The 19,865-nt window shown below is 39.9% G+C and overlaps 5 protein-coding genes and 1 long non-coding RNA gene across 10 annotated transcripts; 2 read left to right on the top strand and 4 right to left on the bottom strand.

Moving 5' to 3' along the window:
- Nucleotides 1–52: 52 nt before the first annotated feature.
- Nucleotides 53–2,719, bottom strand: LOC111793102 (cation/calcium exchanger 4-like). The gene is made up of 2 exons (XM_023674833.1): nucleotides 2,585–2,719; nucleotides 53–2,297 (listed from the first exon to the last, which is right to left on the bottom strand). Exon 2 carries the CDS (start codon nucleotides 2,224–2,226, stop codon nucleotides 301–303), a length of 1,926 nt encoding a protein of 641 aa, XP_023530601.1. The 5' UTR covers nucleotides 2,227–2,297; nucleotides 2,585–2,719; the 3' UTR covers nucleotides 53–300.
- A 692-nt stretch (nucleotides 2,720–3,411) lies between these two features.
- LOC111793105 lies at nucleotides 3,412–5,444 on the bottom strand. The gene has a single exon (XM_023674839.1). It carries the CDS (start codon nucleotides 4,158–4,160, stop codon nucleotides 3,696–3,698), a length of 465 nt encoding a protein of 154 aa, XP_023530607.1. The 5' UTR covers nucleotides 4,161–5,444; the 3' UTR covers nucleotides 3,412–3,695.
- A 556-nt stretch (nucleotides 5,445–6,000) lies between these two features.
- On the bottom strand, nucleotides 6,001–10,039 carry LOC111793100 (methylthioribose-1-phosphate isomerase). 2 transcript variants are annotated; one of them, XM_023674832.1, is made up of 10 exons: nucleotides 9,896–10,039; nucleotides 9,661–9,774; nucleotides 9,520–9,575; nucleotides 8,156–8,314; nucleotides 7,930–8,029; nucleotides 7,655–7,797; nucleotides 7,436–7,541; nucleotides 6,729–6,867; nucleotides 6,372–6,640; nucleotides 6,001–6,295 (listed from the first exon to the last, which is right to left on the bottom strand). In XM_023674832.1, the coding sequence occupies exons 2-10, from the start codon at nucleotides 9,754–9,756 to the stop codon at nucleotides 6,206–6,208; spliced, it is 1,158 nt and encodes a 385-aa protein (XP_023530600.1). In that variant the 5' UTR covers nucleotides 9,757–9,774; nucleotides 9,896–10,039; the 3' UTR covers nucleotides 6,001–6,205. The 2 variants fall into 2 exon arrangements, with proteins under 2 accessions (XP_023530600.1, XP_023530599.1); XM_023674831.1 differs by lacking the exon at nucleotides 9,896–10,039 and having other exon boundaries at nucleotides 9,661–9,893.
- Nucleotides 10,040–11,445: 1,406 nt separating this feature from the next.
- On the top strand, nucleotides 11,446–16,316 carry LOC111793097. The gene is made up of 14 exons (XM_023674829.1): nucleotides 11,446–12,047; nucleotides 12,750–12,905; nucleotides 13,004–13,216; nucleotides 13,299–13,388; nucleotides 13,471–13,584; nucleotides 13,663–13,932; nucleotides 14,008–14,170; nucleotides 14,296–14,373; nucleotides 14,611–14,711; nucleotides 14,807–14,977; nucleotides 15,174–15,248; nucleotides 15,387–15,488; nucleotides 15,590–15,934; nucleotides 16,164–16,316. Exons 1-13 carry the CDS (start codon nucleotides 11,658–11,660, stop codon nucleotides 15,932–15,934), a joined length of 2,268 nt encoding a protein of 755 aa, XP_023530597.1. The 5' UTR covers nucleotides 11,446–11,657; the 3' UTR covers nucleotides 16,164–16,316.
- LOC111793099 lies at nucleotides 16,004–18,837 on the bottom strand. Of its 4 annotated transcripts, none has more exons than XR_002814877.1 (6): nucleotides 18,729–18,837; nucleotides 18,569–18,632; nucleotides 18,377–18,487; nucleotides 17,480–17,639; nucleotides 17,061–17,190; nucleotides 16,004–16,213 (listed from the first exon to the last, which is right to left on the bottom strand). It is a non-coding gene; the product is annotated as an uncharacterized LOC111793099 (long non-coding RNA). The 4 variants fall into 4 exon arrangements; XR_002814875.1 differs by having other exon boundaries at nucleotides 17,061–17,177; XR_002814878.1 differs by having other exon boundaries at nucleotides 17,061–17,174.
- LOC111793098 lies at nucleotides 17,691–19,578 on the top strand. Its single transcript, XM_023674830.1, has 5 exons — nucleotides 17,691–18,092; nucleotides 18,184–18,256; nucleotides 18,354–18,895; nucleotides 19,011–19,179; nucleotides 19,363–19,578. The coding sequence occupies exons 1-5, from the start codon at nucleotides 18,087–18,089 to the stop codon at nucleotides 19,380–19,382; spliced, it is 810 nt and encodes a 269-aa protein (XP_023530598.1). The 5' UTR covers nucleotides 17,691–18,086; the 3' UTR covers nucleotides 19,383–19,578.
- The last annotated feature ends 287 nt before the right edge of the window (nucleotides 19,579–19,865 follow it).

Here is a 19,865-nt window from a genome sequence, read left to right as displayed (position 1 = left end):
TCAATACAACCCTCAGAAAAGAAAAGAGAGTTTAAAATGAATAACAGATACATGGGATAATAATCTTTTAGTTTCATTTCACTAAACAATGCTATGATATACAAATCATGATATTAACAGGCAGATGATGCAATAAAATGTCAAGGCATCATAATCTCCTACAACATCATCTATAATAACTATTTCGAGTCCCGAGAACGATCATGACCTTTGGTACCGTTCAATCAAAATGTATGTTACACTGGCCTGCTTATAGTTGAGACACCTATGATTAGCTCAAACGAACATTTATTTCCAGCATTAGTGCTCCACCATAGATGTGCTCACCCTGAGGATGAGAAACGAGAAATAGATAACAAACAAGCCAACTCCTAGATTTTTGTTTGGGCGCATACCATTCCTAGGTAACACAACAAGTGACCAAATAAGTCCTGACATTAAAAAACTCAATGTATAAAACAAGCTACTATCTCTAGGAAGCATGTAAGGTGCAGGTCGATGGGACATGGCTCCAAGAAGCATGGAGATACCCAGCCCCGCAAGAGTATTGAACATAGGACCAGCATAGCACCCAGACATAGCAATCTGTACACTATCTCCACCATTCATTGCCAGTGCTACATTAGACATCAAATCACCCGTTGAGTTCCCCCAGGCCAACACTGTCAATCCAAGAATTGATGGGTTGACTCCAAAAATTAAACCTAATGTCATCAACAAAGCTACTAGCTCATTTGCAACAATGTAAAACCAGACAATGCTCATAAAAAATCCCCCAAAGACCCATGGAAACAAAGCCTGGTGAGGTGGCTGATCAGGGCTTGTATACAAATATGCAAGGACGCCAAGCACACTACCAAGGGAAACCCCCAAAAAGTACGCAAATTTTCCACTCAGAGGTCCAAGATCATCTTGGGTGTTCCATAAACATGCCAGAAGAACGGGTGCTAGCGTAGCACTGGTAACAGCATAAACTTTTGACCATCGTTCCTCCTCCACAATGGGAATGGTCAAACGTCTTGGAAGTGTCAATGGAAGTTCAAGAAGTGAAAACAATATGGAGAAAGAGAAAAACGAGGAGTCATTCGCTGTATCTTCATCATTCCAACCCCACAAAGCTTTTGGACTATCTACACTGCCCTTCATTGTCTGATTTGAATAGATTGCAACATTTGAAGACCACATCCATTGTGGCAGTTTATTTTGGAGATGTGGTACATCACCATCAGAATCGAACTCAAGAAGAGTCGTATAGACTGATTCATCTTCTTCACTTCCAACAGAGAAAATGCTTCCAGTTACAGGAAGTAAAGGTGTTACAGAGTTCAGGGACACTTTTACCGAGTCCTTTTCCAAAATCTCATGTGCGGCAACTACAGATGCATAGACCAAATAAATTAAAACAAACGCAATTGCACTGATGACATTGACCCTACCGAACGCCAAAATTGTAGCAAGTGAGGCAATGACAAATATGAAGAAACAAATGTCTCTGATAAAACATTTCCTATCGATCCTGACATCCCTCTCAGCAACACAAAGAGAAACAGCACCAACAACAATACATGTTACGAAGATAGCTCCACCCAAGACACTGTTAAGACCAACTTCACCAGCATCCTTTCCCATAAAAGCAGCAATGCTGGCAAAGACATCAGGAGCACCATTACCAAGAGGAAGCAGCGAAACTCCAGCCACGGTCGCTGGCAAATTCAAGAGATTTGAGAGGTTCTCCAAGGAACAACAAAAATAATCAGCAGCAGTATTACCCAATAGATAGAACAACGCAGCAAGCCAAAATATCAAAGCCACATAACCCAGAAGACTAAAACCTTCACAGTCACAGTAGAAGAACGTGATGTAATTGAAAAATCCACCTGAATTGCAATCAGGATGGGCAATCAGGTACTCACATCGGCTCGGGTAATCTCTATGTTCGGTTAATCCAAGACATGATAGGGGGAGACTTGCAGACTTATTATTATTATTAGGAGATCCATCAAAATCAATGGTATTGTTCGAACCAGAGACTTCAGCGATTCTCCTATGAATCACCCCAACCTGCATATCACCTAAGCTCCATTTAGGTTGAAGAATTGAACGCGAATTTCTCAAGAACTTCCCCTGACCAAGGAACAAACAAAGCAACACAATGGAGCAAATTCCATTGAAAATTCCTCGAGATCGAAAGCTTCTTGCTCTAGAAATCGCATGCGGTCTAGTCATAATCCTCCGCTCGTGATCAATTAATCAACAAAGCCAGTACTTGCTTCCGATTGGTCGTCAATAACAGAAAACTGTAACAAAAAATAACAATAAACACAGGGAAACAGAAATGGGCATCAAAACTTCAAAAGATTCAAAACCCTAGTGACGACTGGATGATGACGAAATCCAAACGATACTTTCAGCAAAGCAATCGGAAAACAAGATGGAATCCAAGCATAAGGACACACAGGGATGAAGTTCGAGCTAGCAGAGTAAATGAGAAAGGGGCAAAAGGAAAAAGAGGAGAAAACCTCGTGAATGACCAGAAAATTGTTGGATACGAATGGAGAGAAATTGAGAAAGTGGAGGAAGTTACCAGTGATTCAGTTCGAGGACGACGCTGGAGCAGAAGATTGGCGGGAAGGCGGAGACGACACACACGGCGGAGGACGACGCCCCAACCTGAACTTGTCCGACCCGATGAAACGATGCTTCATACGAAAATTACTTATACCCTTCGCTTATCATTCCAAGGTGCTTCATTTTTTTTCTTTTTTTTCTTTTTTTCTTTTTTTCTTTTCTTAAATATAATTTCAATTTTTTTAATATAAAAAATTACTCTTGATATTGGCTTTAGTTAATATTTTATTTCGAAAACACTCGTATTCTTTCGATAGTATTTCAAAAATATCATTAAACCTTNATCCATTTTGAATTTTTTAATTAATTATTCTATTAAAAATTAAATTAAATTTTATGTCTAATAAAATCTAGATGGATCGAGCATCTATAAAAGGAATAAACCTTTTGTGTTATCTAATAAGTTACTATTTTTATATGATACGAATAAAATCGACAAATTGAACCGGTCATAATTTGGGATCTAAATAAGATTACTCAATATGTTCAAACAAAAATAGTGTTATAGCCTTTGTCTTCATAATTTTTTTTTTTTTTTTTTTTTTTTACGAGACTGTCACTACTATGAAGGGTGGAGGGGTAAGCTCTCGATGAAATAGGCTTACTAATCGAAGGTCGAAGGCAGCTTTGTTATCGAGACTACTATAACGAAGATAAAGTTACAAAGATATGAATAAAATTGAGACAAAACATAGAACAGAAAGTTCGTAGAGACTATGGTAACAGAACTTTGTCGCTCAGACAATGGTAACAGCACAGAGCTCAGACGACCGCCATTGCAAATATTCTTCAAATCTTCCCAATATTTCCATTAAATTTTCAATCTACACTTCGATTTATTTCACTTCCAACTTTCAAGCAAACACAAATGCTCTGTTCTATCACAATTTCCCATTTACATTACATTAATGACGAACTTGACGAACAAGAACGCTAGAAAATGGTCAGTTTTCCCTCTAATTTTCAAACCCATTTCGTTAAATGGCTTGAAAATCGTCGGAGAACTCTAACTGAACCCACCCACTAAAGCAAGTTAGTCGCTTGAAAATACTACTCTGTTTTTTGATTTAGCTAGACAAGGAAGGGAAGCAACTACCGGATCGTTGGAGTCTAGCTGAATCGCCGATGACGACGATCGGTTCTAGTTTGATTACGCCACTGGAATTTGACCGGAGAACTCTCGGAGAATCCAAGCTCCGTCGTAGTACCCGCCCCATGGCGGAGATGGGGTGCTCTGTTTCATCCAGAGGGTTGGTCGATCTGAACTCCCGACAGAAACTCGCGTGTTGGGCTAACGCTTCTTCGGTGGAAATAAGCGTTCCCGATCTCACAACTTCATCTTTCACCGCCTCGATGCAGAGCCCACAGATCCACCGGCCATGGAAGCGGTCGCGAACTCGCGAGATGTAAGCAGGGGTGCAATCCTCTGTAAATCCACAGGAATAGCATTTCACACATTCGACCTCCGCCGTCACCACCGCCGCCGCCGCCGCCTGAGAGTTGGAGTTTGGTAACGCCATCGCCAGTAACATGACAACGAAGTCTTATCTGATTCCTGTGTTCTGTTTTGGAAAAGGAAGAGAAAACCAGAGGACAACCAAAATAAAGATTTATCATTTATTGACAATTGAAGCGTTGCCGCTTTCCCATTTGTAGTAAATGCATTGCTATAATAAGCAGTCAAAATAATGGGTAATTATAATTTTCGAGACTAAAAAACTCGGAGATTTTAAGGTATTTGAAAAAACAACATAAAACAAAGAAACCCCATCTGTAAAAACAGGGGTTTTCCTCTTGTTCTTCTTCTGAACTGATTCAGATCAGATAAGACTCTGTTTCTAAGCTCGTGAGTCCCAACAACGTTTGGATTCCGGAACGTTTTTAGATACAAGATTGTTACATTATTATCATAAAAAACTGTTTGGTTCTGTCTTTCAAACCCGATTACGAAGTGGGGGGGTGGGCTGAAGTTTTTTTTCATTTGGGTATTAGAAAACGACATGGGATTTCAAAGAAACAGAGAGCCATATTGCCATGTGCAAAGCCATGCTATCATCTTGTGATGCGACACGCAACAAAAACAGAGCCATAGCGTCCGATTAGGAGCTGCTGTCGTCTGTGTCTGTAGACTTCCTCGATGGTCGGGGGCCACATGTCGTATCTTCCCATGTTTTTTTAAAAAGGGAATCTTCTTTGGTGTTGGAATCGATGGAAGGTTACAAAATGGATGTGCATGGCGGTCTGGTTTTTTCTTTTCAAGTCTTTGAGACAGACAGCCATATACATCTCTAAAAGCTTCCTGCTCTGCACCACAAACAGTTTTGTTCTGTTTTGGCCCTTTGTTTGGTTTTTATGATTAAGACTAAAGATATTTTCACTTTTTCATTGTAGGCTAAGCATAACTGATCTTTCTTCTCCTGTCCCTTCGTTGAAAATTACACAGCAAAAGGAAAGGAAGAGGAGAGAAAAACATGGAAAGTGTTGAATGACCTGAGATATTGGAAGAGGAACTATGGTCGGGTGATGATTCTCTTGTACCTCGATAGATGGTGAGAGTGTAATCGGGTTGTTTTGGATGAGTTCTTACATGTTTCGAAACTGATCATCGGAATGAAACTGACAATATCAATCAAGACCAAATGAATATGATCGCAGAGCTAATTTGACTGACAAGTATAGTTCAAGTCGACCATTGATCCTAATTTGCTAAAACGAGTTATCATTCTTCTACAACGTTGATTGCTAGTTTCTGAGAGACCCAAAGCCTACCGCTAGCATATCCTCATTGGGCTTTCCCTTCCGGAGTTCCCCTCAAGGTTTTAAACCACGTCTATTGTGGGATCCCACAATGATTGGAGAAGAGAAGCATTCCTCATAAGGGTGTGGAAACCTCTCCCTAGTAGACAAGTTTTAAAACCGTGAAAATGACGACGATACGTAATGAGCCAAAGCGGACAATATCTACTAGGGTGGGCTTGAGTAGTTACAAATGGTATCAAAGCTAGACACTGAGAGATGTGCCAACGAGAACGCTGAGCCTCCAAGGTTGATGAATTGTTAGATCCCACTTCAGTTGGAGAGGGGAACAAAACATTTCTTATAAGGGTGTGGAAACCTCTCCCTAATAGACGCGTTTTAAAACTGTGAGGCTGACGACGATACGTAACGGGTCAAAGCGGACAATATCTTCTAACAATGGTCATGGGATCTTACACCAAAATTAGCAAAGCTATACAATTTTGTTGATGGATTCATCACTATAGAAAATAGATTTTACCAATTAGAACATGATTCGTCAGTTTCCCAGTTCTAAAACGCACATACAAAGAACAAAGAAGAAGTAGAACTCGAGTGAGAATTGCAGTTGGCATATTGACTCCAAAAGTTCTCTTCAATTATGTAAAAAAAAACAAGAAAACTAGAAACCAAGCCAGAGTATCAAGCAAGTGATATATGTATATATGCTCTGTTATTAGAACTTCAGAAACAGAGCCATTAATAGCCAGACATTTGATCTATGGCGTTCTTGTATCTATTGATTCTGATGAACAAGAACATTTATTTCATCAAGAACATTCTAGTGTACCTGCGCAAGAGTGCCTGCTGCAATCTTTTGAACAAACTCCATTATGTTGAAATCTTCAGAACCCACCTTCGTGATGACTCCCTGCAACAATAAAACATGTCAACCAAAGTTGGATGATTTCAAGTTTTCTAAACAGGAAAGTGGTTGAAAAGATGACCTTCTCTGTAATGATTCCCGAGATCAGACGAGCAGGAGTAACATCAAAAGCGGGGTTCCAGACATCGATGCCAGAAGCAGCAACTTGCTCGCCGAGCCCTCCACGGGCATTCAACAACTCTTTGGGGGACCTTTCCTCGATAACGATTTCTTCGCCAGATGAAAGGGATAAGTCTATGGAAGTCAATGGTGCAGCCACAAAGAATGGAATGTTGTGGTGCATTGCACACAATGCAAGGCTATAGGTTCCAATCTTATTAGCAGTGTCACCTGCAATTCATTGAATAGAACTTTCAGACACTCTTCCTCGACAAACAGATGCTGTGACACGTACATAATTGAAGGAACGACTAAATACCGTTCGCAGCTACGCGATCGGCCCCAACTACAACAGCATTCACCCTTCCAGATTTCATCAAGGCGGCTGCAGCCGAATCTGCTATCAGGGTAGAAGGTATCTTTTCATGGACCAACTCGTAGGCCGTGAGTCGAGATCCCTACAATAATAGGCAAAAGTTAAGGCATAAATAGTATGCTTAGAGAGGCATATCCACAATAGTCCACAAATCCAAATAGAGATGGTCTAAGTATAACAGTCCAAGTCCACCGCTAGCTGTCCGCTTTGGCTCGTTACGTATCACCATCAACCTCACAGTTTTAAAACGTGTCTGCTAAGAAGAGGTTTCCACAACCTTTTAAGGAATGCTTCATTCCCCTCTCCAACCAATGTGGGATCTCACAATCCACCCCCCTTGGAGGCCCAACGTTCTCACTGACACACCACCCGATGTCTAGTTCTGATACCATTTGTAACAGCCCAAGCCCACCTAGCTAATATTTTTCGCTTTGGCCCGATACGTATCGCCGTCAGCCTGACGGTTTTAAAACGCATCTGCTAGGGAGAGGTTTCCACACCCTTATAAGGAATGTTTCGATCCCCTCTCCAACCGATGTGGGATCTCACATCGAGAGACGGTCAAAGTTACCCAAATCAAGAAAATTACCATAATAAGTTTGAAAAGAAAACATCTAGTTAATACAAATACCACCAAACTAGACACTCACTTGATTGAAGGGTCGTGTTTCGGTACAGTACGCCCTTTCTAACACATCAGCGGAGTGAAGAGCACGGATTACACCCAGGGCAGTACCATATCCAGCCGTTGCTAGACTGAAACGTGAAAACTATCAGCAATAGCTAGTCCGGAGGAATTTCATAGCAAGGGTGCATTAAGCGTTAAAAGGAGAACGATAAAAAGAGTGTGAAGGAGCTAGAATTTATGCCTGCCCGTGTTGCAATGCGTTAGAACGGAAAGTTTTGCCAATGATTTTTGTTGATCACGGATATACGTTGCTCCATACGACCCAATGGCTTTATTTGAAGCAACGTCGTCCTCCAGCATCGCTTCAGCAGCCTCAATATATGCCTATTCAACCAGTTTTCAATATATTCAAAAGATCTTACAAATAAGACATCCTTCAAGTTTCAGCATAACCAAGCATAGAACTAACAATTAACAACTCAAACTGAACAGCCAAATGAATCCCCAAATTCATACTTGAAAGACACTCTTGGCATCGGGAGAAATAGCAACGGCCCGAGATACAATTTCTTTAAGTTTTATAGCAGCGTCCCCAAGATTAACCGCAGTTGGCCGACTACAAATTCGGAAAAAACACGTAAGCTACTGTTCAAAAGCCAATAGGAATGGCCAAAAACAATTTGAAATTGCCTTTCATATAGAAAAATCTGTGCAAAAAATACTGATAATGAATCGAGAAAACCTGGAGACTAAGTAGTCCAATTTCTCCGCAATGAACGAAGCTGCGTCGTTGGGACTCCCATTAAAAGCGTCCAAGTTGTACACTTCTGCTGCTAAAGCAAGGGCTGCTGCAATAGCTATGGCAGGCGCCCCGCGTACTACCATATCCCTTATGGCATGCCTGACATACAAATTTTTTAGAATATCACCAAATATGCTGATAACAACCAAAGCTGAAAAATGCTTGGAATTCAACAAGTTATATTTTTAGGCTGTGACAGGTAATATCATGATAGACGTTGAAGACATTGGTTTTGTCGACAGAAAGGATGTAATTTCTGGAAGAGTATTGAGGAATTATAATGAATCCTTTATTAATGTAACAGCCCAAGCCCACCAGCGGGCTGGTTTCCTCTCGAGGTTTTTAAAACGCGTCTGCTAGGGAGATGTTTTCTTTCCACACCCTTATAAAGAATGCTTTGTTAAACGACGTGGGATCTCACAATCCATCCCCATTTGAGGCCCAGCGTCCTTGCTCGCACTCGATTCCCTCTCCAATCGATGTGAGATCTCACAATCTACTCATCTCATGATCCACCCCCCTTCAGCACCCAACGTCCTTGTTGGCTTCGTTCCTCTCTCCAATCGATGTGGGATCTCACAATCCACCCTCCTTCAGGGCCCAGCATCTTCACTGGCATACCGCCCAGTGCCAAGCTCTAATACCATTTGTAACAGCCCAAGCCCACCACTAGCAGATATTGTCCTTTTGACTTTTCCTTTCGGACTTCCCCTCAAGGTTTTTAAAACGCATCTATTAGGGAGAGGTTTCCACACCCTTATAAAGAATGCTTCGTTCCCCTCTCCAACCGATGTGGAATCTCACAATCCACCTCCCTTCAGGGCTCAGCGTCCGCGCTAGCACTCATTTCCCTCTCCAATCGATGTGGGATCTCACAATCCACCCATCTCACAACTAAAGCCATCATAGGGTGAAATGTACAACAAAATTTACTAGATACACTTGTTTCAACAACCAGATGTCTCACATCATGGAAACAAACCACGAGTTCAACCTTTTCTTAACAATAGAGCGCGCTCAAACGAGCTTACGTGCGCATCGGCTTGTAGGAATCTACAAGACCATCATTCGATCCTACAGTTATATAGTTCTTATAAATCCATATACTAGGAGTTCAACCCATGAACCCAAAAACACACAGCTAATGAAAGTTCAGGTTTAGCAGTTCATATTCATGGCATTGAACAAATCTTCAAAGTTCAAAAAGAACATGATCTTAAAACAAAAACGGTTCAAAAGAGCATAAGGGATAGGAAGAAACACTATGAACAAGAACAGATTGGACAAAGATTGCAAGAAATTACCATCCATCTTTGGAATCCTTGATGTCCAGGTAACGAGTTTCTAAAGGAAGCTTCCTCTGTTCAAAACCAACCACTGTTAATTAAAGAGTCCTAATTCCATGCTTGAAGGAAAGTGCTGAACAAAAAGCCAATGAACACTACCTGATCGAGCAGCCGCAAGGATCCACGTTTGTAACAGATGGATTGGAGAGAATTTTCCGCTCCGATTTCACCGCCATTGTTCGGATCGCAAGCCATTATGGTTACCGGTGAAATCTGCAAAATCGAAGAAGAAAAACCCAAATAACAAAACGATTCAAAAGGGGAATTCAATGTTTCGTTTAATGGGCTGCTTCAGAATTGAGAAGGCATGGAAAATGAAGGGGAAGGAACCGACCCGAATATGATACGACAGAAAAGAGGCGGCGAATGAATGGTTTCAATACTTTCAAGTGAAAGTGGAGACCCATTTTCTTATTGGATTAGGGAAAGGATTGGGAAAGAATCACGGGGTCGAATTTGTCTAGAAGGGATGAATTGAAAATATGACTGTAATCGAGTTGAATGGCTGACCCTTTGAACAAGAAAAGGCAAAATTGGATTAAATCTTTTTGATCATTGGAATTTTGGGCAGTCTATGTATATGTTACAAAATAATGAATATATAGGGTTTTATTTGTTCTTTCTTTGTACAATATTTTCGCAACACGACCACAATATTGAATATTGAGCTGAGTTGTTATAACATGTAACAGCTCAAGTACACTGTCATCAGATATTGTCCGCTTTAGATCGTTACGTATCAACGTCAGCCTCACGACTTAAATACGTCTACTAAGGAGAGATTTCATATCGATTGGAGAGGAAAACGAAACATTCTTTATAAAAGTGTTGAAATCTCTCTCCACTCAATGTGTTTTAAAACCTCGAGAGGAAGTTCGTAAGAAACAATCCAAAAAGGATAATATCTTCGGTGGGTTGTTAAATGTTGCGTTGTTAATTAAGCGGCAATATTCATGCACTGCTGCACAGGCCTGACAATATGTATTTAAAAAATAAATAAATAAACCATAAGTTTCACAGAAAATAAAAAAACATTTTTGACACTCCTGCCTATTTATATTTAAAAAAAATAGTTTAATCATTAATTTTTAAATACATATCAATTTAATTTTTAATTTTTTAAAAATTTTATTACAACATGTCTTTGAATAATTTAAGGATAATATATATATATATATATTTATTTATTTATTGTGTCCCAAAAACGGCAATAAATAATTATTCTCTTTTTTCTTTTCAAGATAAAAACCAATTATTCTCTTAAAATCCATATTACAGTCGGTAGGAATTTAAACATTAAAGTTGAAAGAATATTTTATCCAATTCGAGCACTTTAAACCATCAGTAGTTAAAGGAAAGTCAACAAGCCAAGGTTAGTTGACTTTTTTAGAAGCAAGCTTCACACGCGCTGATATGGGGTGAGCTAAATCATAAGCTTATGCTAGGAGAGACTTGGATTGGCACTAGGTCGAGCCACATGGCTGGTAGGCTCGATGTCGAGCATGAGTTACTGTGTTAAAGGGTTGAATAAGCATAGAGTTCATGGGCGAGTGGGGCGTTGGGTCATTTGCTTGGATGGACTAATAACATGTGAGGTTAGAGCATTGATGTTTGGACCACCCGTAGATGTGCTTGGCTAAGGCTCGACATTAGGTGGTCTGTGTCTATAACTGAGTTGAAGAATTGTAACTGGTATAAATAGATGAACGTACGAAAGTTCACAACTTCGATTAGCATACTTATAAATTTGAATACGCTTAAAATAATTTATTTTTAATAGAATCTAAGAGATGATATAAATTAATATGATATGCTTATCTTTAATATTTTTTATGAAGGCAGAATTAAAGGCCACATTGAGTCAATCGGAGTATAAATACAACTTTGATAAAGAAAGAGAGAACTTTCCAGCTTTGTCTCGATCTCATGACAGTGATACAATTTTGTATTACTGTCATGAAATCTCCGTGCGATGGAAAAAACTCGATTCCTTCACCTTTAATCCCAATTCACAGAGCTAGAGATTTCAATTAACCACAGAGGAAAACGAGTCGAATCGATTCCCTTTTTCAATTCCTTCTTGCTTCTGTCTTGTAATGGCGGAAGATTTCGCCAAAGCCGTCGACGATGGCCTCCGGCTATCCAAAAGACTGTACTTCGGTAGAGACCGCGCCGTTGCGCCTCCGCGGTCGCTCCCCACGATGGATAGGATGGGCCGTTCATTGCTTCCTACGGCTCCCATGGTTTATGCTGTAATTGATAATCCTGCCATCGTCGATAATCCCGATGTTCCGAGCTATCAGCCCCACGTCCATGGCCGCTGCGACCCGCCGGCGCTGATTCCGCTTCAGATGAACGGGATTGAGCTCGAGGTTGATTGCTATTTGGATACAGCGATTATTCGGATCACTGGATCTTGGAGGGTTCACTGCGTTATGGGTAGTCGGAGCTGTGATTGCCGGATTGCGATTCCGATGGGGGAACAGGTATTTCTCTGGGTTTTTGTCTCTGGAAATGATTATGAACTCGAAAACTGAACTGGGTCTCTGTAGAATTTGTCGAGGATGGTTGGGAGGGAGTCTCACGTTGACTAATTTAGGGAATGAGATCATGGGCTTATATACAAGGAATACATCTATGTTGGTATGAAGCCTTTTGGTGAAACCCATAGCAAAGCCGTGAGAGCTTATGCTCATAGTGGACAATATCATACCATTATGGAGAGTTTTGATTCCTAACATGGTATTAGAGCCATGCCATAAATGTAGCCATGTCAATAGAATCCTCAAATGTCGAACAAAGAATTGTGAGCCTCGAATGTGTAGTCAAAAGTGACTAAAATGTTGAACAAATTGTGTACTTTGTTCGAGGGCTCTAGAGAAAGAGTCGAGCCTCGATTAAAGAGAGGTTGTTTGAGGGCTACATAGACCTCAGGGGAGGCTCTATGTTGTACTTTGTTCGACAGGAGGATTGTTGAGGAGGAAGCCCAAAGTAAAGCCATGAGAGCTTATGCTCAAAGTGGACAATATCATACCATGGTAGAGAGTTGTGATTCCTAAGAGGGGCTTGCTCGATTAGAATATAATTTGTTCGATTGGTTCGATTGTTCTTGTTTTTTCGTAGAAGATAAGGTTGTTTCATAGCTTGTCTGGTACTGAATTCTCGGAATTATATCATTTGGCTAACAGGGTTCAGTTCTAGGTTGTGAGGTGGATGCTCCTAGAAAATCATATCGCACTTCACTTATTACACTTGAAGACATACCTAAAAATGTCGCAGAAAAGCCAGAACGAGTAGAGGGAGGTATCTTGACTAATAATATCTATACCCTTACAATACCACAGGTGATTAATGGAGCCTCTGAGTACTCATCTTGCCTGTAAGTTCTTCTGATTCTTATTGTTTGAACTCATGGAGCTCTGTTTTCTTGTTCCTTTTCAAGATTGATGGGGGCACCACTCTGTCTATTACCATGAGGTGGTCTCAGAAACTATCATACAGAGAAGGTAATCTCACATTGGATGTTCCATTTACTTTTCCTGAGTATGTCATCCCTGCGGGGAAGAAGATGTCAAAGAAGGAGAAGATAGCGTTAAATGTGAATGTCGGTTCGGCAGCTGAGGTTTTGTGTAGGACGACGAGTCATCCTTTAAAGGTCTGTGTTTTCTTGTTGAGTATTTGATGTTTTTGGTTGTTGTTCTAGTTTGTGATGTTGTTTTGATAATGGGTGGAATCAGGAATCGATGAGAAAACCCGGGAAACTGAGCTTTATATACGAATCGGAGGTTCTTGCATGGTCCAAAGAAGATTTTAGCTTCATGTATAGTGTATGTTTCAGAGCGATTTGATCATACTTGAGAAGAATCTGCTTTCAAATGTTTTGAAACTTGTTCGTCTTTCGTGTTTTAGGTTTGTTCGAGTCACATATCTGGTGGGATTCTCCTACAATCTCCTCCTATGGATGATGTTGATCAAAGAGATATGTTCTGTATGTACTTATATCCAGGAAAGGAACATGGGAAGGTACAATGGGTTTCTTCTTAGTCTATTATCATTCCCGAGAACGTATCGAATAGCTTCTCATCTTAACGAGTTCAACAGGTGTTCAAGAAGAAGATAGTATTTGTTGTTGATATAAGTGGGAGTATGCAAGGCAAGGCACTTGATGATGTGAAAAATGTGCTATCCACAGCCTTAAGTAAGCTTCATCCAGAAGATATGTTTAACATTATTGCTTTCAACGACGAAGTTCGTCGATACTCAGCGTCGATGGAGATGGCCACCGAGGATGCTGTGGAAAGGGCGTCTCAGTGGATAAATATGAACTTTATAGCAGGGGGCGGCACTGATATCCTACTTCCATTAACAATGGTCTCCAATCTTACTTCTTTTTCATCTCAATATTCTTCTTAATTAACATAAGACGCTCGTTTGCTTATGATCCAGGCCACCGAGATGCTTAATGATGGGGGTAGTGATGGTTCAGTTCCTATCATCTTTCTTGTTACTGATGGGGCTGTTGAAAATGAGAGACATATTTGTGATGTGATGAGAAAAAATCTAACTGGAAAGCAATCCGTTCATCCACGTATATATACTTTCGGTATAGGTATGTTTCTAGAACTGGAAGGATTGGCTAGGTGCCCGAAAATTTCATCGAGCTTTGACCGTTCTATAACTCGTGGGTATCTACGTTTTTTCCGAATATTTCAAACATGTTTGTGTATCTACCAGGTATATTCTGCAACTACTATTTTCTAAGGATGCTTGCAATGATTGGTAGGGGACATTGTGATGCTGCCTATGATTTAGGTGAGTTCTATGCTTCAATGTATCTCTTCTTTCCTTTATGTGGGTACCTTCTAATAAATGTTCGATCTATGTTCGAAATCTATATGCTTTGATACAAATTCAAAACACGGTTTTGAATTATCTCTTATATTGACCGTGTAGAGTCGTTGCTCACTTTGTTCCGACCTCTAATCTCAGTTTGCTTTCCCACTTTGTTCAACTCAGACTCGATACTTCTATAACTATTTTGTTTTTCAGATTCGGTTGAACCCCGAATGCGCAGGTTGTACAAAAGAGCTATATCTACCATTTTTGTAAATATAGCTACCGACGCATTCGATGATCTAGACGAAGTCAAGGTATTCACGTTCATCATCTCATATTTAGGCCATGAATTTTCCTGCAGCAGGAAGTCAACACTTGTTCGTTTTCTAATTCGAAGCTTTTGTTTTAGGTTTATCCTTCCTTTATTCCAGACCTTTCTTCTGAAAGTCTACTGACGGTATCTGGCAGATACTGTGGAAATTTTCCTGAGACTGTTAAGGCAAAAGGCCTATTAGCCAATTTGGATAATATTGTCTTAGACTTGAAGGTACATCAGGCAAAGGATATACCTCTTGACAAGGTAGTGATCTTCATATATGGTCAAACCTATCTGAATTTCTCATTATCTTGGGTCGTAGAAATTGTCGGGTCGTTATGTTACATTCTTGATGTTCGTATTTCTAGAAACGTAAGATTTGGATACTAAATGTAACAGAAAAACTTGTATTAACTTTTAGAAACTAAGTAACTCATTCTTACAATTTCTTCTTTTTCAGCTATTTATCAAGGATCAGATTGAACTACTCACAGCTGAAGCCTGGTTTACAGAAAATAAACAACTGGTGGAAATGGTTTGTGATTTTTACCTTGTTCCTGTATCGACCGACTTCTGTTTGTTTCCATTTTCGTAGCCCTGCAAGTTATTTTGAGTTAGAAATTCGCAAGGGTAGAAATGATGATATCCGTTCCTTCATTCGTACCTTCTATAGGTCAAAAAGATGAGCACAAAATCGGGTGTAATGAGCGAATATACTCAAATGTTCATATTTCAGAGTACAAACAAAGTCGGTGAAACAATCAAAGTGCAACAGGTGAGTGTAGCTTTCCACCTCCATGACCTCAAATTTAAGCGGGCTGCAGGTACTTGGTTGTTAGTTACTCAGTTACGTATTATAATAACTTACTTGCACAGATGAAGAAGAATGCTTATGAGAAAATGGAAGCACCCAGAAGTGACAAAATGATGCTGTTACCATTTGGTGGGGTTGGCTTTGGAAACTTGGAAGCAACTTCTGAAAACACTCCTCATGGAGCTGGAGAACGAAAGCCTGAGGCTGCGGAAATAATTGTCAAAGCAGCTTCTAATTGTTGTGGCAATTTGTGTAGTTACTGCTGTTGCCCCTGCTGCATCCAAGTCTGCCTCAAAATTAACAATCAATGCGCGATCGTGTTGACACAACTCTGCACTGCTATCGCCTGCTTCGGATGTTTCGACTGTTGTTTAGAGATGTGCTGTGACAATCGGAGTGTCTCATAGGTACACCTGATACAAAATTTATACAAAGTATAGCTGCATAAACGGTGTCTCTTTTACACAGTTCGTTTCAACTAATTATGTGTTGTGTGTTGTGTATTGTGTATTGTGTATTAAGAACCCAAAGTTCAAGAATAGGATTAGAACAGTCATTATACAACCTGGTCAGAAGTACTCATAATTGTGTTATATTGTCGCTTCTGAGGTTTAAACTCTTTTCATTTCTGATTAGCTAATAATGCCCGTGACGACGTTATGGCCTCATGTTGAAGTTATTGCCGCCTGCAAATGGCACAAGCTGAGTAAGGTACACAAGCATTCTAGAATTCTATACATACAAGAGTCGGTTTTTGATTTAACAAGTATCCGTTTATAGTTTCGTATCTATGATGATATTGCCAAATTATTTAATGATGATATTGCCAAATTATTTATAAATAGCCAAAAGAACGAGACATTCAAATATGTTTGTTATAGTTTATGCATCATATATATTTGTAACGGCTCAAGCCCACTGCTAGCCGATATTGTCATCGTCAATATTTTTAAAATGCGTCTGGAAGAGACTTCCATACCACTTTTACACCCTTATAAAGAATGCTTCGTTCCCCTTTCTAACCGATGTGGGGTCTCATAATCTATCCCTTTAGGACCCCCCCAATCCACCTCTTCGGGGTCCAGCGTCCTTGCTGACATACTGCCTCGTGTCGACCCCCCTTTGAGCGGTGTCTGGCTCGGGGTCCAGCGTCCTTGCTGACATACTGCCTCGTGTCGACCCCCCTTTGGGCGGTGTCTGGCTCTGATATAACAGCTCAAATTCGTCGCTAGTAGATATTATCCTCTCTGGGCTTTCTCTTTCGGGCTTCCCTTCACGTCAGCCATGAAGAGGTTTCCATACTCTTATAAAGAATGTTTCATTCTCTTTCCCAACCGACATGGGATTTCACAATACTTCTTCAAGATTTACGTATAATAAAAAACCAAACGAAATGTAATCGTAAATGGACATGAATAGTGTTGAAATCTCTTTTAAAAACATTCCTCAGTTACTATTTGATATTTGAAAGGAGGAGTAACATCAAAGTGTAGGGTCCTCATTCAACAAGCATTATTTTTGTACAACTCTCACCTGCTCCTTCTGTAAAGCCTTATTCGATGGTCCCATATGAGCTTGCTTAAAGGTCCACCGTCCATATGATGCATGCCATGGACAGCTTCACGTGCCCAAATGGTGTCCTGCACACTTCTTTGCATGGTGACTAATCAATATATCAGAGAAATGGAGAGAAACACTTTATTAGAGAGATAAAAAGAAAAAAAGGCTGCTGATTTTGGAAGATTCTGATAAAATTGCGCTAACAGAGAAGGAAATAGAAGGGGATGGTTCAAGTTGGAGTGTCTTAAAAAAGAATATATTTGGTGTTAGATTCGATGTTAGTGAGATTTAGAAGGCGCCACTATTGGTTGGGTGAGTAAGAGACATTCCCACGAGAATGTGGGCTATATAGTATAATATATATAACGTAAATGAAATGCCCTCAAAGCTACCTCTTTCCATTGGCCACTGGATATGTTATTTTATATTTTCGGTAGAAGAGATGTTCTTTCCTCATATCTTCCTCGTGCATGATAGCTCAGTCTCTCATGTCCTTTTCTTCATTGTCCATCTTCCTCATGCACTCGCATCAGCAGCAGCCTCCCGGATTTTCTGCATCAATTTGATAATCATAAGATACACATCGAGTAATAATGGATACAAATTTGATGGAAAAGACGAGAGATTGAATACTTATACGAGGGAAAAGACATTGTAATAAGGAGGCAAATATGTGACAAACCCAAGAGAGAGAGAAAGAGAGTCAGCGTTTTGGAACTTGAAACAGTGGCAGCTAGTAGTTTGGTTGCGGAATTTCTCACATTTCTCTTCACTATATAAAGTGTTTTGCACTCATCTTGCCTTGGTGTATGCAATCCTTGTGCCTGTTGTGGGATCCATAGCCCAAACTTAAAGGGATTGTTTTCTCTCGTGTGTATATCTCCATCGACTTGGCTCTATGTAGCCTTATCAACAAGAATTCAAACTCGAACTTGAACTAGAGCTCACAAAGAGGAAGAAGAAGAGGGTGCATCGGGTAGCGAACTTGAGTTTCGACAGATGGGGGTAAGTTAATGCAAGAAAGTATTGTCTAGATTTTGTCCTACAAGCCTGGTGTTCTACTCTTCCTGATTAACTATGACTTGTTTTTGCACAGATATTGAATTGGATGAAAGGGAAGAAGCCTAATGGCAAAAAGGGCAAAATAACAACTTCAAATTCAATCAAGGGTGAGTAAGAACTGTCATATTCTCCTTTAGTTTTCCTTTCAATCTGCAGCATGAACTCGTTTTGAAACTGGTGAACTTAAAATTCTATCTCAAACAGATGAAACAGTTCATAAAACTCACTCAGAAGAATTCACCAGCTGGCCTCGTGTGTTTCTGGCGATCGGAACCTTTGGAGATGATTATCTGAACCAAGCACAAACAAAAAGGTTTCAAGAGAATCCATCATCTCCCCTGCAACAACATCTTCAAGATCTTACACCAGAAGAATTAAGAAAACTTCACAAAGAGTTCAATCTGTTATTGGATGAACACCTTAAGCAAATGGACCCATCCTTGGCATTTGAAGTCAGCAAGCATTGTTCATCAAACATATTTCCTACCAGACAATTAAGCTTCGAATCAGACATAACAAAAAATGAACCATATTCGGACGAGTTAATTGACGAAAGCGAGAGTTTCAAGCATGTCATACTCAGTAAAGGCAAGGATATGGGTATGGAAGCTAATGACACTACACTTATTGGCAAAAGAACTTTATCTCTCCTTCTCAAGAAAATTTTCGTCTGTGGAGGCGGTATCGCACCAGCTGCAGTTGCTCCTCCTCTGAGAACCCGAACTTTGGAGTTGAAAATAGAGAAGGTACATCAAGAACATAGATCAATCAATGCTCAAATTCTCTGATAGCTGTTCTGGTGGGATCAGCATTGATAACTTTTTGTATTTGAACATTGATAACTGTTTCTGCAAGTAACAGATGTTGAGGACAATACTCCATAAGAAGATATACCCTCAAAGCTCCAATGTCCAAACATCATCCATGAAGAAGTACCTGAGGAAGAAAAACAAGCAAAAAGATAAAAGTGAAGACGAAAAAGATGACAAGACTGGCGATGGAATTAAATGGGTCCAGACTGATTCCGAATGTCGGTATTAACAGTATAATCAGTATCCTATGGATCAACTTTCTAGTTCCATCTACCATGCATGCTTTTTCCATCCCAAACACAATATGCTAATATGCTTTTGCCATAATACTAATACACACAGAATTCTATAGCTGTATTTTAGAGGCTAACCTGATTGTGTGTTTCCATTTTCGCGTGCAGATATCGTTTTAGAAATCTGAGAAGCTACCTGCCATGTGAAGAAAAGATCACAAGACCTCATTTTCTTGCTTGCTTGATTGCTTGTTTGAACATTTACCTGTTGTATTTACCTAACAGTTTGGAAGAATTGAAACTGAGCTTGAATTTATCTTTTTGGAAACTACTACAGTAATATCCTTTGGAAATGCAATTGAATACCTGAAGATGTTCATGACAGTTGCAGTTGTCTGTTGTATAAAATCACACAGTAAACCAAAAGGACTCCACCCAAATGAATAATTCTTTTCTAACCTTCCTTCTGAAAAGGATCAGAATTTGTTCCTAAAAGTAAAAGATGTTGAAATCCCAATTTTCTTACTACTAAACTTAGTCATAAGGAATAGATGTTGTGTAACAGCCCAAGCCTACCACTAGCAGATATTATCCGCTTTGGCCCGTTACATATCGCTGTCAACCTCACGGTTTTAAAACGCATCTACTAGGAAGAGGTTTCCACACCCTTA

This window comes from Cucurbita pepo, chromosome LG04 (assembly GCF_002806865.2).
Source record: "Cucurbita pepo subsp. pepo cultivar mu-cu-16 chromosome LG04, ASM280686v2, whole genome shotgun sequence".
Lineage (NCBI taxonomy): Eukaryota > Viridiplantae > Streptophyta > Magnoliopsida > Cucurbitales > Cucurbitaceae > Cucurbita > Cucurbita pepo.
This window is presented reverse-complemented; position numbering and strand designations above follow the sequence as displayed.

Excerpts from the sequence above, each read along its gene's own strand:
- LOC111793102 (XM_023674833.1), bottom strand. The coding sequence starts at position 2,226 with ATGACTAGACCGCATGCGATTTCTAGAGCAAGAAGCTTTCGATCTCGA.
- LOC111793105 (XM_023674839.1), bottom strand. The coding sequence starts at position 4,160 with ATGTTACTGGCGATGGCGTTACCAAACTCCAACTCTCAGGCGGCGGCG.
- LOC111793100 (XM_023674832.1), bottom strand. The coding sequence starts at position 9,756 with ATGGCTTGCGATCCGAACAATGGCGGTGAAATCGGAGCGGAAAATTCT. Across the intron at positions 8,315-9,519 it reads AAGGATTCCAAAGATGGATG|GCATGCCATAAGGGATATGG; the intron begins GTAATTTCTTGC and ends TTTGTATGTCAG. Across the intron at positions 7,798-7,929 it reads ATGCCAAGAGTGTCTTTCAA|GCATATATTGAGGCTGCTGA; the intron begins GTATGAATTTGG and ends CTGGTTGAATAG.
- LOC111793097 (XM_023674829.1), top strand. The coding sequence starts at position 11,658 with ATGGCGGAAGATTTCGCCAAAGCCGTCGACGATGGCCTCCGGCTATCC. Across the intron at positions 13,933-14,007 it reads TCCTACTTCCATTAACAATG|GCCACCGAGATGCTTAATGA; the intron begins GTCTCCAATCTT and ends CTTATGATCCAG. Across the intron at positions 14,171-14,295 it reads TATATATACTTTCGGTATAG|GTATATTCTGCAACTACTAT; the intron begins GTATGTTTCTAG and ends TGTATCTACCAG.
- LOC111793098 (XM_023674830.1), top strand. Across the intron at positions 18,257-18,353 it reads AACTTCAAATTCAATCAAGG|ATGAAACAGTTCATAAAACT; the intron begins GTGAGTAAGAAC and ends TATCTCAAACAG. Across the intron at positions 19,180-19,362 it reads GGTCCAGACTGATTCCGAAT|ATATCGTTTTAGAAATCTGA; the intron begins GTCGGTATTAAC and ends TTTCGCGTGCAG.